The sequence below is a fragment of the Pimephales promelas genome, chromosome 11 (assembly GCF_988280905.1).
Source record: "Pimephales promelas chromosome 11, fPimPro1.hap1.1, whole genome shotgun sequence".
NCBI lineage: Eukaryota > Metazoa > Chordata > Actinopteri > Cypriniformes > Leuciscidae > Pimephales > Pimephales promelas.
The window spans coordinates 32,600,300-32,617,597 of record NC_142779.1 but is presented as its reverse complement, the minus strand read 5'-3'; the positions used below and the strand labels follow the sequence as shown (position 1 = coordinate 32,617,597).

The window sequence follows — 17,298 nt, the reverse complement described above, 5'->3', positions numbered from 1 at the left end:
TTTTAACAAACAAAGGCATGCTTCTGGCTGAAACCTCTGCTTTTTAGCTAACATTCTGCATTTCAAAGTCAGTAATTCAGGTTTTTGTGGTGTTTTTAAACAGTACTATATGCATAGGTTTTTTTTTTTTTTAATATTAATATGTCCTCTGAATGGCAATGTGTGCCATCAGCAGTGAGGGGACGCATTTATACACCTCTAAATTTGAGGACACGAAAAACCAATGACGCATCCAAATGTTTCAGCCTTGCAAAGTATTTTACTCATAAATACTGGCCTTTGAAAAAAGATAAAAAATTATCAAAATGCCAAATACAGCACTGTTTGGTTTGCATTTCCATGCAGTGTAATATTGTAGATTGTATACCTTCTCATTTAACTTTACGACAGGATTTGGTAACCTGTGCACTTCTTGTAATGGGACACTTTAGACTGGGAAAAAACAAATAAATACACAAAAAAACAACAACAACCTAACTCTAAAAACGTACTTAAAATCATAATCAGTTTTAAATACCATTAGTCAGACAAAACAGGTCAGAATGAAAATCAGGAAGTATATCCATCATTGAAACGTATTCCCAATACATCAAAATCCTTTCATAAGTCATTTATTAAAGTACAAAAACTGTCCCTAGGTTGGATGTTGAAATACAGTGGTAGATCAGTGATGAGAGGTAACTGAAAAATGGAGGTGAGGGATCCTCAGTTTATGGACTAAAAGCAAACTAAAGGAACAAGATGTTCTGTTAAAGGGTGATGAAGAGCCCCCTCTGTCAGAGCAAGGGTTAGGCACTGAAAATTGACAAGAGAGTCCCCTAGATTACATTTAACCTACTTCAACCTGACACAGTGGTATCTGTGGCCATTTGGTACTATCCCATCTCCCACACCAAAGGGATTGTACTGGGATACTGGATGTATCTCCTTATCCGGCTAGAAAACTCTCACCCGAGGGCAAAAGTAAATGTCAAAACATCCATGTCTGCACAGTGCCACAGGGTCCAATCCTAATGCTGCTCAATCTTGTCGCCACTGAAGGACTCTTTCTCTTACAAAAGTGTGATTGTATGGCTATGTCCTGCTGTTGCCCATTCAATCATGACACATCAAGCAGAAGCAAGTCTTGGACTGGTGGAAATCACCTTAAATCAATCTATGACATTCTTGTACGATCCCTGAAGCGCTGTCCACTCACTAGCCAGAGTAATTGAAGTTGCAGTCGGTACTTTACCACTGATCCATCAATCCCATAGGTTCAACAGATAAGAGAGATCCATGCCTCAAAGAGAGGACAGAAGAGTTACAATGATGCCTCGGGATAACTACAGCAAGGCTGATTCAATCCCTTCCACTCGTCGTGTGCTGCTATGACTAGTGATTGCTAGTAAGACAAAGAGCACTCAAGGTAAAAAAAGCAAAACAAAAAAGAGAAAAATAAGCCTGGAAGTCTCAGTCCAGCAAGTTTCCATGCTCTTGCGCTCTGGTAAGGCTGTCTTTACGGTGCAAGTGATGAACCCCCATCCTCTTGGGACTCTTCAGAGGTCGTGTGGAGCCACTCCGAGGCGGCTTGTCTGTAAAGTCCTCAAGGGCAGCTACGACCTTTGAGCCAATGACAGGCAAGTCCCGGGGAAGGATATCCCGTTCCTCAGCTGAACTCCCCGCTGATCCCGCATCGTCAGCAAACTCTTGATGCTCAGCAGAAACTGGACTGCTCTCAATGGTGACCATGGTGTCTCCACTAGCACCATCATTGTCAAGTGGATCAAGGGTCATCAGTAGGTGTTCACCCTCTTCCTGGGAAAAGTCACCTCCATAGTGCGTCTTCTTTGCCCGGAGGTCCGCCATGCTGCTGGTGTCGGTATCCAAACTGGACTCTCTACTTGCTGTCCAGCTCTGGGCCGAGGAACCCTCTTCGCCGTCAGAGTAGGCACCTCTCAGAGCACCGTCTCCTGATTTTCCATTGTGACTTCTTTGGAGATCTTTCACAGTCTCGCTGCTGAAGGATGTACGGTTGACAAGGGAGCCGTCTGTAGACGGTGCCATTTTTTCGACAAACATGCGCTGCCAGTTGGCCAGCAGATCCTCCTCAGAACTACCAGAGCTGGCAAAAGCACTAGGCGGCTGAGGGGGGCTGCTAAAGGGACTCGAATGACTGGAGAGGGTGTCCGTAGCATCCATCTGCGGAGGTGTGCGCTGGTGAGAGGCGAGTCCTCCGCCGGAAGATGAGGAGGTCCCCGACCGCCAACCCCCATCAGATACAGCGGGACTATTGGGAACGGTGCGCTGGCGCTCCGCCGCCTCCTCTTCGTTCTGCACAAGACTCAGAGAAATGGCCTGACGTGTAGCATAGGTGCAGTTGGGAAGTGGGCTGTTCTTGGGGATCTTGACTTTGTCGTCTGAAGTGAACTCGATAACTTTGCGACCAGGGTAGAGCGGGTTTGGTGGTGGAGGAGCTGGGTACGGATTCAACTTCTCAAAAGAGGGGGCGCCCCCATCTTCTCCTGTCGGACCATCCAGGCAACCCTGGCTTCGGCACATGCCGTTTACATGCTGTTGATCAGAACCGGCACCCGCGGGAGGCCTTGCATGAACAGAACCACCATTCTCATGCCCTCCACCGCTATCTTGTGGTCCCGTCATGTCAACGTGCACGAACACGTCCTCGGCCACTGGCCGACCTGCACTGCTGCTCGACTGGGCTGAGTTGAGCACCAGGGGCTCGGGCTTCTCAAGAACTCGGGCGATCACTGAAGTGGGCACTACGTCTGCGGGAGTCAGGCTCAGAGTGTCGGGATCCTGGGCTTGAGCTCCCTGAGTCTTGTTAGGCAAGCTGCTCTTCATGTGCTTGTTCACCATGTCCTGTAGCTCATATGGCAACTGCAAAACATTATAGAAATAATAAACACACAGACAAACCAGCGTGACAAGGGATCATTTTTCAGCAGTATTGTTTTTATGCGATATACATAAAAAGATCCAAACCTGATCCTGAAAAAAAAGCTTGGATGATAAGAACTTAGTTACTTTGGCTTTTGGCTTGCATAGTTGGGGATAGTTAATATTCAACAATATTGTTAATCTGCCTGCATTGACACCATTATATGAGAAGTGAAATGAGCTTGATGATGACATCATTGTTTGCTCCAGAGCGGCCAAACTAAATTAATAACTTTTTTTTACACAAAAATACACCATCACTAAACTTACTTAAGCCCAGTTCACACCGCCAGCGACACGCAGCGACAAAGCGACAAGATCCCATTCATTTCAATGGAACGCTGGCGACATCCGGCGACACGAGTGACAGTGACCGTTGGCGACAGAATGTGGGCGTGTCAAGTGACAAGAGACAAAAGTTGAGAATTTTCAACTTTATGCAAATGAGAAGCGATTTTTGCGAGCGACAACCAATAGGAAATAAGACTTTCAGTGGAGCTCACGTCACCGTCTCGAGTGCAGGGCAGGCAAGACAGAAAGAAAGAGTTTGAGGACGATTTCACTGTTTTATATGATTTGACTAACCACACACATGGATAATAAAATGATGCATGGAAAAGAAACTGTCGACAGTCTCAGTGAGTTTAATTCATACATTTAACGTTACAGTTCGAATGTTGTAATTTTAAGATGCACGTTTAACACTGCTGCAGTTCATTTTACAATTTCCCCTGCATTATGTTGACTATTAGGGACAAGAAAATTGATTATTTGTCAAATTCAAATGATGTTTTTATAATTTGTCACAGTATGAGTGAGTTTAATTTGTTCATTGATCGATCGTTGATCTAGTAAATGATTTAATCCACTGAACACAGCTGTGGAGATATAAAAACACTCTCCCAACAGCATACAGTTTCTTTTTAGCCTTAAAAGTCATTAATTCCCAGTCAAACTAAAATTATATATCACTTGTGATGGTCTTTTGTATAGATATGGCCAGACGTGCAGTCTACCAATAACATCAGAGCGACAGCACTACGAACGCCCACAAGCGACATCACAGTACAGAGCCTTGCGACACACAGCGACAAAATCGCTGGCGGTGTAAACGGGGCTTTAAGCTGGACTATTTTCTTCTAGTTCTGCTTTACAGCAGAAACAAACTTTGTTGCATTATTTTGCTGTTATCTCTGTAAAGCTGCTTTAAAACGATCTGTATTGTAAAAAGCGCTAGAAATAAATAAAGGTGACTTGACTTACTATGTACAGGCATTCGAATGGCCTCATTTTGAACAGATGAACAGGGTCAATTCAGTTTCCAGTGAGTTTTAAGGACCAACAAAAGTCCTTAAAATATGACTATATTTATTACGTAAAGTAGAAATGTGCGAATATTTACAGTGTTGATTACGGAAAGGCAAGATCCAGACAGGACAATAAAGTACTATCAAATAATCCATTCAACTTTTTGTCTGTGTTTCAATGAAAGTAGGTTTGGGATGAGTTTGAAAAAACAGGATGAGGATCTTATTTCTTAGGAGAACTATGCCTTTAATATCATCTAGTCCAATAATGTTTTAGAGATTTTTTTCTACGTTTCCATATAGGATATTTTGTAGATGAATTCTCTCTTGCAAGGTGCATTTTCAATAAGATCAATCAACACTTGGGTGGGAATAAGATGTTCAATGAGGCCTATCTACCATACTGCCCCATCTCAGTCATGATCAAGAACAGCAGAAAATAGCCTTTTTTCATTTAAAAAAATGCCCTCACCCTAATGCGAGAAAGAAGAATAAAGAGTAAAAAGCTCACCTCGAATTAGATTATTACCGAAGAGGGGAGACAGACAGAGAAAGATAGAGAGAGAGAGAGAGAGAGACTAATAGAAAAAAAAGGCAGGCGATGAGGCCTTTATTTTATTCTGTAGTGTGGAACGATTTAACGAAGCCAGGCTAGGTCATTGATTTGTGGGGGGAAAAAGGCAGGGAAAATCAGTGATCACACAGCCCTGCTCAGCTTTATGCTGTAACGATCCTGTAAGGCGGCAAATTCCCCCAAAACCCTTACTTCCATTGGGTGTGAGGGCAGAGGAGAATTGATCCGTCCAGACCCCACTTCCAAGCATGACCCCTTGATGGCCTTCTAGCTTAGAAATCTACATGACATTCCCTAAATCAATTGTCCCAGGGGGCAGAGCGCATGTGTTTCCCATGACCACTGAAGCGTCACATGCTTGTGTGGGAAAGTCAAATGTTACACAGAGTGCGAAACAAAACGCAAAACAAATTTCTTCACCCACAGAAAATCAGGACAAACTTGGGTATCTTTACAAACCGGTCAATCTTAGCCAGAAAAATCTTCAGTATGGAGTATGGTCTGGACTTTATCCCTATGTCTAGTTTGACGCTTGACCACTTTGTGTTCATTCACGTGTCAAGAGTGAAACTGACCCGGGTCAGAATCGAAACCCGTTGGCGGCCATCTTTTTTTATTTTGATCGAACATTCATCGAGAGAGTCACTGTATTTGCTCTGGAGAGCAGAACAGCGGCGTGGGGATCATCGTCACCGTATTTATGTCCGACTCCACCGGACCCTTCGGAGGTGAACCGTTTGGCGACTTTCGTCATTTGCTGCGCTGGATGACGGCCGCTGTCGGCGGTACTTCCGCCTGTCCCGCGGCCAGTTTGATGACCCGCATCGGAGCGAGGATCACCCTTGCCCTTTTTTTAAGGGATAAAATATTTGCTTTGTTGTATATATTGAAGCATCCAGATCCTTCACCACGTGAGTAAGCAGCTAGGCTCCTGATTGGTTACCGCGACGCGAATTGATGCCAAAGTTCAGATTCTTCAACTCGGGCGGCAGACGCGAATTCGCATCAAACGTGTGAATGCACAAATAGCACTAACTAAATCATTCGCTCTTAATGTGCCAGACGCTCAATTTGCACCATTCGCGCGAACTTGACGTGCGAATGAGGCGTATTCGCATCGCATCGCCGCAGGAATTTTTTACGTGTGTAACGCGTTTTTCCATTGACTTAACATTGAAATCACTCGCGCCTGACGCGCTATTCGCGTCCAGTGTGAACTCACCATTAGACAAAAGTCTGACCGCATGAGACTATATAAAAGCTCAGCTGCTTAAAACGCACTAAACTAGGAATGCACGATATACCGGCCACCATATCGCTATGATCATCTATAACGTTCTCCTTATCGGCCTGATAATTACGGACCTGATAAGATTATTTCCTTCAGCTGAGACACTTCAGATGCGCACTGTTTGTCATGATGGTTTTGAATTGCTTCAAATTTGATTGAAATCACTTAAAGTCAAGTCTGTCAAATAGGCATAAAATTATAATGAGAACGTAAAAATTATGTGCTTGGGACTTTTTTGTTTCTATTCAGGCTGTCAATTTATATAAAAAAATTGGATTTAGATTAATCGGCCAATATATCGGTTCAAATGTAATTATAGGTTATAATACTGGCCAAGATTTTGGCATGTTAATTCATCTTCCTAAGTTATCCTAACAAAGAGAAGTCACAACTCTTCACATTTTTGCAGTGACCTACACTTAAAGACAGTATGCAAATTACTGTGCATAATTTCCATCTTTAGCTAAAGATAGAGAATTTCTAAATGAGAGCTTCAACAATAACTCTCAGTCTGCCAGCACTGGACCGACACATAATGGCTCTCAGAGCACTTCTAAAGCTGAGAGAGAATACAAAAGCGGCCTGTTTGATGCAATGTAGTGCAGATCAGTTTGACATTCATTTGGAGAATTTTACAAATGGTGCTTTACAAGTGGATGCTTTAAAACAGTGGCTTTACGTTAGAAGTACCAGAATAAAAACAGGTAATGGCTTAGGCTAAGTTGAGTCTAAAAATAACCAATGGAATAGTCTGTGATCTCTGCTTGCAGAGTAATGAATGACAGAGTTCATGAGAGCAGGGCAAGACGATCATCTGGACAGTGAATCAAATATTCTCTAAAAATACCACGGGTCCCAGTGAATTCACGTCATCCCTATAGTTCTCATAGAGAGATCACAATACAGTCAAGTATGAAGACAGATCCTTTGAGAATCAATTGCTGGCAAGGAGGAAGATCCACACTCAATACGGATAACCTAAAAGTTTGGACAAATGTAAATTGAAAGAGATTCTCATGCTCTTCATAAAAGTTCAAATCTAAAGGCTTCTGTTTGAATATTTAAACTAGTTTAGAAAAGACTAATATATCTTGCACCCGGCGCAAATGACTTCGTACAACGACGCATGTATCATTCCTATTTTGCAACCGTGCAAAGCGGACTTTTCCCTCCACAGACGCACGTTGGTTAAACTAAGGAATGGACTTGCGCTCACTGGGCGGTTTAGCGCAATAAAGGAGGCGTGTTTCGGCGCAAACAATCCCTGGAGCTATTTTGCAGTTCCAGAAAACAATTCCGTCACTTACCAGAAAAAACCTAGATTTGCTATTGCTATCAGGGTCTTATCAAGCGAAACGATCGCTCATTTAAAAAAAAAAACAACAACAAAAAAAACAGCGAAGTTTATAAATGGTCGCCTTGCTCTGTTCTGTGATGCAAGTTCGTGACTCTTCTATTCGAACTCGTTCATCAAAATGAACAAATCTTTTCCCGAATCAAATAGTTCATTTCGTTCGTTAAATGAACCAAATGACACGAAGAAAAGATTAGTTCATTTTGATGAATGTGTTCGAACAGGAGAATCACGCGATTGTTTCGCTAGATAAAACCCTTATTCTTCGTCTGGTGTCGTTTAAAGCCCTTTGAACAGTGAAACTGTCTTTTGGACCTTGAACCGTTTGGTTCCCACTGAAGTCCATTATATGGAGAAAATGTTTTCATCAAAAACCTTAAAGGGATACTCCACTTTTTTTTTGGAAATAGGCTCATTTAACAACTCCCCCAGAAGTTAAACAGTTGGGTTTTACCGTTTTCAGATACATTCAGTCGATTTTCTGGTATTTAGAAGAATATCAGTAACCAGACAGTTTCTGGTCTCACTGACTACCATAGTATATTTTTTCTTCCTACTATGGGAGTCAATGAGACCAGAAATAGTCTGGTTACTGATATTCTTCTAAATATCAGACAATCGGCTGAATGTATCTAAAAACGGTTAAACTCAACTGTTTAACTCTGGGGGAGTGGTAAAATGAACACATTTCCAAAAAAAGTGGAGTATCCCTTTAATTTCTTTTCGACTGAAGAAAGAATGACATGGACATCTTGGATGACATGGGGATGAGTAAATTAGTTTTTTAAAAGTGAACTACTCCTTTAAGGTGACAGCACACAAATAATATTCCAACTGTCATCTGTGTCATTAATATTAAAAAATACAGCTTTAACAAAGATGAATTTCTACAGTGAACAAATAGTGTTATTTTACATTTAGATTTAATTATTATTAACTGAATACCTGAAGTAACTTTGCCATTTAGTATTGATCACTGCTTGTAATTTGTGTATTTGTTCTTATTTTATTACTGACTGTTCACTTGTTTTTGTTTTTTTTTTAAAAATGTGAACTTTATTAGTTAGTAGGTTTTGATGTAGTATTGAAGAACTTCAAGTGAGCTTTAAGTAATGAACGAAAAGCAAATTTATATTTTATATAGGATATATATCCTTACCTTTTTTACAACAATAATGGACCACCACTAAACTTACTTAATCTGGACTATGATGCTATTTTACAGAAGAAACTAACTTTTCCTGTAATCACTGTAAAGCTTCTTTGAAACAATCTGTATTGTAAAAAGCACTATAAATAAATAAAGGTGACTTGACTTTTTTTATTCGAATTAGACAAATCTGTCTTTTTATGTATCTGACTGGACAGAAGATCTGACCAGTTTAGAAGAAAAAAGTGTGATGACTACCGGTCACTTGTAAGTCCAACCCCAGCCACAGACTTAATGTTGTTTGCCATACAGATCAACAAGGACAGACAGAGTGATAGATGCGTGTAATGTAGAGAGCAGGCCGCAGGTGATAATGTCCTGATGTGTTCAATAGCCGTATGCCCATGAGGTCGAGCTGTCTCATCATACCTCTCTGTCCATCAGCCCCACTTTCCCCCACGGACAGACACAAAGGCCAAACAGACGGATGCGTCTGGACTCTGGCACCTTGTCAATACGGCGTCTTTACTCTGCCAGCGAGACCATCCGTATCCAAAGACCATCTGTGTGTCGCAGCACGACTGCCCTGACACACACTCTTCATGCTAAACGCTGCAATAAAGCACATCACGCAGACATGGCTTTTTTCGATCCTCTATTCTCTTGGTCTCTCTCTCTCTCTTTCTCCCTCTCTGACTATTCCTCTCTGATCCCAGTCCGTAAAATCAGAGGTCCATCCATGTCCATAACAAAAAAGTCACTGGGTAATGGTGCACTCTCTCTCTCTCTCTCACACACACCACCATCCACAAGTGTCACTGCGGAGGGGGTAGCAAAAGACAAAAATGAAAATTATGTCATCATTTACTCCTCATGTCACTTCAAAATCAGTTTTATTTTCTTTCTTCCGAAAAAAGATAGATGTGTATCAGAAAGTCCGAGCTGATCTTTCACATACAGTAGAATGAAAGTGGATGGTGTTTTATACTGCCAAACTCAAAAAACAAAACAAACAAAAACCCCGATATAAATCACATTCCCAGTCTTCTGAAGCCATATTATAGCTTTGTGTGCGGAAAAGACTGAAAGTGACAGTATTTTGTTATAATTGAAGACTAAAAATGTAGTTTTTTTTTTCCTTTGATGTATTTTGTGAAGTCAGAGTATGTGTGCAGATGAGAGTTTGTGTGCAATGTAACATGATCACTGAGCAGAGATGTTCCACTGATGATGAAAAGGAAAGTGATGCAATGCAAATGTACCACTAATGTATATAGTTTCTTAAAGGGATACTCCACTTTTTTTTTGGAAATAGGCTCATTTTACAACTCCCCCAGAGTTAAAACAGTTGAGTTTTACCGTTTTCGAATGTATTCAGCCGATTGTCTGATTTTTAGAAGAATATCAGTAACCAGATAGTTTCTGGTCTCATTGACTTCCATAGTAGGAATAAAATATACTATGGGAGTCAATGAGACCAGAAACTATCTGGTTACTGATATTCATCTAAAAATCAGAAAATCGTCTGAATGGATTCGAAAACGGTAAAACTCGATTGTTTAACTCTGGGGGAGTTGTAAAATGAGCCTATTTCCAAAAAAAAAAAAAAAAAATGGAGTATCCCTTTAATATGGAAAGTGGATTGTGACATGTGTAAGCATGAGGTATACGTTCAATTTTAAACATAAGCAACATGTTTTGCTACCTTACAAGGAAGTTGTAACTAAGTCCCTCAGTAGTGTATGTAAGCTCCATCCTTACTATAGTGACTCAGAGAAACATAAAGGCATGAGAGGAAGGAGAAACGCAGAGAAACCATTAGAGCTGGCATGATGGGAAATGGGGAACAGAGAAATCTGTAACGAAGACTGTAGCCTTATTCTTCTATGCCTGACGCATGTTTAAAAATAATAAATGAGAAAAATTACTGTGATTCAAGAATAAGTGATTCTCAAATCTACAATAATCTTACTCTGAAATCATATTTACATATCATTTTTGATACTTAGCAGTGTATTATTGTCCATGTACACCTGGATGCTTATTCGCAAACAAAGCTGTTGTATGGCAGCACAACAATCAAACGATATGAGATGAGTAAAATGACAGAATTTTAATTTTTGGTGAACGATTCTTTAAAACGTGGGAGGGGATGTGTTTTTATGAGGAACAGATCCTATTACTTACATCAGCAAACTTGTGGTTCCTGAAATGCGATTTATTGCACTTCAACAGCTGGACGGCCAAATTACAATCCTGCCGATAGCGTTCCTGCATGAGGACAGACAATGGAGAAAGTGTCAGGGAAACATATACTGTATGAGACGCATCAAATAAAGAAAGTCATCAAAGTCAACTTTTTTTGGAATGACACTTTCCTTCAAATGAATGTATGTTTCACAAAATCATTACAAATCTATTTGACAAATCTAAAAACAAACACACACAGACGAGTTGGACTGGATAGAAGGAAAAGCAGCCAACTCTGTGTCAATGTAAGAGATTCGTCGTTTAGCATTTTTTTTCACGGAGCGACTTCATTATTACTTGAACATGGTCGGTTCTGCGTTAGTTTGGTTTTCAAAACTTATTTTAATCTGTGGGCACTCAACTATAACTAAAACATGAATTCCAACTGAAAGAAAAAAAAAAATATATATATATATATATTGCAGATTTTGGAGCTTATTATTCCTAGTTTGAATTTACAAGACTCTTCCAGTTGTTTATGATTAGTTGGATAAGGACTATTTGATGAGTAGAAAGTTCAAAAAAACAGCATTTATGTGAAATAGAAAGCTTCTGTAACAATACTGTTCAAAGGTTTGGGGTGAGTAAGAGTTATTTTTTTATTGCATATATTGCATTATATTTCATATTAATATTATATTACAAAAGCTTTCCGTTTCAGATAAATGCTGTTCTTTTGAACTTTCTATTCATCAAAGAATCTTGAAAATAACTGCTTTCAACATTGATAATAATAATAAATATTAGAGTGATTTCTGAACGATCATGTGACACTGAAGACTGGAGTAATGATCATGAAAATACAGCTTTGATAACAGGAATTAATTACATTTTAAAATATATTCAAAAAGAAAAGGGTTATTTTGAATTGCAAAAATATTTCTCAATATTACTGTTTTTGCTGTATTTTGGGTCAAATAAATGAAGGACCCTCGTTTAAAAACGTAAAAAAAAATGTTTGGTCACCACTGTATGTATTCATGCATGTATTTATATATATATATATATATATACACACACACACACACAAGTTGGACAGGATAGAAGCAAAAGCTTCAAAAAAATATTTTTCATTTAAGATATGTAAATAAAGATGACTTTTCCAGGTCTTAGGCCACCTCGTATAATACGGTTTTCAAAGACTATGGGAACACTGTGGTTTGTGGTTGAATCGAGGGGTCAATTAAAATAAGTTTTGCATTATTTTAAATAATATAAATTTATTTCAAGAATCCACTGAAACTTTTCCAAGCCCCCATGGTTGAGAACCAATTCTCTAACACGTAGAGAAATAAATGAATAAATAATAATAATGAGTAGTTCTCTCCAAAACCTTTCACTGAAAAATTGCAAGTATAACAAGGAAAATGGCAAAGTCGCAGTCTTAGGGATTTATAACTAAAAAAAGGTTATTAAGGGGGAAAGACGTTCTCCTGAGGAATGAGCTATGATTGATGTGTGCTCTCTCTCTGTCTAAAGAGATGAAGCGCTCTGTTTGAACACCGCGAACAGACGGATATCAGTTTCTTCAGTGCTATAATTAGTTCCCCGTGGCTGCGTTTCACACATGGGGTGTAATAAACGCCCATTTCAGAACTCCTGTACCTGCTTTGTTATTCCTCATGGAGTTACTATCTTAAAAACCCACTGTCTTCTATTTCACAGTCCGGAGTCAATTGCTTGAATGCTAACTGTATGTTCACACCGCCGCCGCCTTGAGCTTCCAAAGCGGCCGGAAGTCATTCAATTTCAATGGAACTTCAATTTTCAGCTCCAGTAGTTATCAATCCCAGCTCTAAAAACTCTAGCCTCGAACACAAACACACACAAAGCTCTGATACTGCACGTACGTTCAGTTCCTCCAGCTTGTCGATAGTATTTTTGGCGTCCACGAGTTTATTTGTGAGCTCCACTATCTCTTGATCCATGGTTTTCTTGTCTCTTTCCACTTTACGGAGCTGTAAGGAGAAAAAGGACATTCGTGTCAACTTAAATGTAAAAGGTCTCATGTGAGGTTAGACGTCTTTCTTATAAAACAGTGGTAACAAGTGGCCATTTTAGCCTTTTGATAAAACAAAACAACTTTTCCTTTAGTCCTAATATCATTGCTGACACGGCACCGGCTGCAAAGAAAAAGTCATCCAAAGAGCCCGGGAATGAGGCGCATCCCATGAGAAAACACAGACAAGGAGTCATAATCACTTGCTGGATCTCATAAGCATCACAGTCTCTCGTTGTGTCGTCTCCTCTGAGTCGCCAATATTTCTGCCCAATTTTGTCTATCTTGTAAAAAACAACTTTTGCTTTCAAACACAAGCTAGTTTTTTTCAAACAACGTTGAACATTTTTTTGAACAACGTCGGTAACCAAATAGTTGATGGAGTCCATTGACTTCCATTTGGGTGAACTATCCCTTTAATGTTTTTTTTTGTCTTTTTATGCTATATTAGGAGTGTATCGGTACACAGAAGTCACGGTTTGGTACGTACTTCGGTTTTGGGGTCACAGTTCGATACGAGTTCGGTACAACAGGAAAAAGCAACAAATCCCCAATGCTAGGTTCATTTTTTCTTTCATTCCTCCCTGAGGTAGTTTCTACAGTACAGCCTTCGTTTAAGCCGCGTTTCCACTGCAGGAACTTTCGCCAGGAACTAGGAACTTTGGGGTGGTACTCGGTGTGTTTACGCCACAGGAACCGGGGCCTAAGTGAAGTTCCGGGTAAAAAATTTCCCCCCAGAAAGTTCCTGCTGATGAGGTAGTACTTTTTTCAGAGTTCAGGAACTTTCGGGGTGGGACTTGTGCGCTGAGGTAAAAACGATATAAATAATGTTTGTTTTCTCACAAAACCGTTCGTTTCATGTCTTAGGTCATCAATGTGTACTTACATTTACGAGTCATTAAATCATGTTTAATTTTGACTTCTCTGCATGCATGCTTTTGGTGGACCCCCATAGCCTCCATTATATGACTGATAGACAACAACGGTTTGACTGAAAAATGTAAAAAAAAAAAAATTAAAAAATACTGTGGAAACAAAGACACCTACATCTTGGATGCCCTTGAGGTAAGCTAAAACATATCAGATCCTTTAAGAGATTTGTTTTCCTTGAGAAAATTTCCAATGTTTTGTACCTGATATCCACAATAATCAATACTGAATCAGAATCAAATTGCAAGCTTGTGAATCGAAATCGATTATACCATGGTCTGGGTGAATACTCGATTCTGATTGGCTGCAGGGTGTCCGTTAAAAGGTGATAGAGGACACCTAGTAAAGTAGTTCTGGTGAAACTGCCCGTTTACCATTCGAAATGAATAAATAAATGCGCTGCCTACAACAGCTGTGAGTAACCATAGCAACAGGCAGTCAAAGTATCCGTTAACAATTTGCTCTATCAAAACAAACATCTAACGTTAGTTAGATATTACATAGCCTACTAATACAACAATGAGCGACTTCGTTATTTCTTTTAACATTTATGGAGATTATGACAACTTTGACGACTGGGATGCTGCTGAAGAAAGAAAAAATGTAAATAAAACGGAGAAATGTCGCAAACCGCTGCTGCTCTGAATGAGACCCTGCGGGAGTTTTACGCAGCTGTCCAAACAACCAGGCAGGAGGAGAGTACAGCGTTTCAAGCCTAAGAAGCCTGTTTGATTAATTGTTTTATGTGTAATTAAAAAAATAAATAACTATGCATATCTTAGTGTTTCATGAAAAAAAAAATGCATTTTTGAACCTGAAGGGTTCTACAAGCTGAGCGGACTATAAATATCTCCGGTTGCTAAATAAACCAGGCGAGTTGTTATTTGTAAAAACTTGATTTAGCCTAAATAAAATATAAACTAGCAGCTAATGTTTTAAAAATGTTTTATTTGGCAAGTGACCATGGTATAAGCGGGTTAAAGCCTGTTTTATGCTTCTGCGTTGAATCGACGGCGTACCCCCGCAGACCCCTATCCGTCGACGCGGACCCCTCTCCGACCCCTCCGCCGTAGCTCGACGTGCACCTCCAAAAATTTCTAACTACGCGTCGAGGCGACGCAGACAGCAAGGGCTTTGATTGGTCAGATTATACATCAATTCAGGAGTGTAGCTTTTCCGATTTCCCCCTCCCGCTATTAGCGCTATTTTTAACATTTGCACCCTCGTTCTGATAATTATAATACTCTTATAAAGAAAGTAAATAAAGAATTAATCTAAAAATAAACTGTTTTTTATTTCATTGTTAATATATATGTCTATATTCTTTTCTTTCTTTTTTGCTCGCAATAAACTTCAATCAATCAATAAATCGACGTTTGTTTTGAAACACAGTTTGTTGTTTATTTTCAATACAATGTTCACGGTTACATCATTGATAATACAGTACTAACCAAGTCTGCCACGGGACACATTATCCTGCATAGCACAGTTCCATGTGGAGACTGAAAAAGTCCTTCAAGTCATTTCGAACAGGTATCGTTATGGCAGCTCGGGTGGAACCTTTATTTTACTGTCTATGGGTGGAACGGGCCCTGGACATCCGTGTTGATTCTGTGGGGATAAAGTTTGTGTCGTCTTGTTATTCAACGTCGATTAGCTCTAGCTGGCAGCTGCAAAAACAACATTCTCTCTCTTTCGCTCGCGGTGCACAGAACCAAAGAGATTCGCGAACCCCCCTAGCGTTCTGGCGGCGAAATGCACCGCGATGCACCACAACCTCACGCAGAAGCATAAAACGGCCACGACGCCGTAGCAGTGACGACGTAGCTACGCCGTGGAGTTGACGCAGAAGCATAATGAGGCCTTAATGCCCTTCGAGGTGTCCATTGTCAGGTGTTAATGGACTTCGGCGGAGGCAACCGTCCTCTGCTGCGCGTCGGCCGGTTCATGCCTCGCCGTCGTCCATTAAAACCTGACAATGGACACCTCGTCGGGCATTAACCCTTACATAGAATGGTGAAATTTGTGCCAATACCCAGCCCTACTGTATTCGTCGTCTGAATGTATGCACCGATACACATCTAGTGTTTAACAGTTAGTATAATATGGTTATTCACTGCTAATCTTAAGTTTTCATTGGACTGGACCATGAGTGTTGCAGTTTATAAATGCACAATGAAGAGCTTTTTTTAGTAAAACCTAGTGCTGGGCAACAATTAATCGCATCCAAAATAAATGTACTTCCATCGAAAAATAAGTACAAAGTACTTATTGTGTTCAGGTTGTATTGTAAAACACTTTTGCTGCTATTGAGGTGTGATACGGGTAAGGTTAGAGACAGGTGTGGTGGTATGGGTAGGTACAATGGTGGGTTAAGGTGTAAGGGAAGGGGCAACAGTGTAATACAAATGTAATTACATAGATTAATTAAGTACAATGTAAAAACATGTGTGTACACAATTGATCATTGTATCAAATTATTAATTTCAAAGTACATAATACTTAAAGCCACTTAATATAAAGTGGGACCAATATACTGTAGGTATATATAAAGGTATATATATACAGTATATATATATATATATATATATATATATATATATATATTGATGACAAAATTTTGATGGTCACTATGAGCTGTTATTGAAGATTATTTTCATTTCATAGAAAGAATAACATCTTCGAGCTTGCAGGAACGAGAATGTACTTTCAACATGCACCAGACAGCCGGTGAGGGAACTTGTGGGCCGCCCGACTCCGATGACACTGTACATTTACACACCTAAAACGTCTTCTGTCTGACTTCAGTGTTCGTCTAACTGAGGCATGAGTGTTGTCCGAGGACACTACACTCCTGCTGTGACGGCAAAGTCGCAAATGTCTTTGTGCTAAAACGACTGAACAAAAGCTCTTCAGAGAACTTTAAAGAGGACATACTTAACAGAAGCTTCGCTACTTAAGACACACTTCAGTCCTGACGGCTCTTGCTTTAAGTGGAGACAGAGACACTGAGGAAAAGTGGAGAGAAACTGTGACCCTTAATCAGGAGCTCGGCATGTTCATAACAAAGCAATTATCTTTATAGTCACCATTTGACAGAAGCGGACAATGTGGACCAATAAAAGAGAGTTGAGGGAAGCCTTTCAGCGTGATGCAGTCCACGAGTAACTAAGGCAATGAAACAGCCAGTCTAAAGCACAGCACATCTGACAGACTAACAGGAGACAGGGACAGAGAGTGTTTTATCAGTTTAACAGCTGCATTCATACCATCCAAAGCTGTAGTCAAGTGGTCAAAATGCCAAAGTGTCAACAGAGAACTTTTACTTGACTAAAACATCCCTTATTTAGGAAATATATGTATGTGTGTTTAATAAAATACGCATGTTTGGTACAGCCTAAGCAAAGACATGGGTTACTTCCAATTTATTTTGAATTGTAATGTTATTTTGACAAACACAACTGCAAAGTTCTCATGTGTAGCTATTCAGAGAATATTGCATT

The 17,298-nt window shown here is 40.0% G+C and overlaps 1 protein-coding gene across 2 annotated transcripts in view; it reads right to left on the bottom strand.

Annotated features, from left to right (window-relative positions):
• Positions 1–237: 237 nt before the first annotated feature.
• Positions 238–17,298, bottom strand: part of tjap1 (tight junction associated protein 1 (peripheral)) — a 136,598-nt gene continuing 119,537 nt past the window's right edge. For both annotated transcript variants that reach the window (XM_089117305.1, XM_089117306.1), the window contains 3 exons: positions 12,717–12,824; positions 10,804–10,887; positions 238–2,880 (listed from right to left, as the gene is read on the bottom strand). In XM_089117305.1, coding sequence (XP_088973431.1) covers positions 1,453–2,880; positions 10,804–10,887; positions 12,717–12,824 — 1,620 coding nt within the window. In that variant the 3' untranslated portion in view covers positions 238–1,452. The remainder of the gene's footprint in view (positions 2,881–10,803; positions 10,888–12,716; positions 12,825–17,298) is intronic.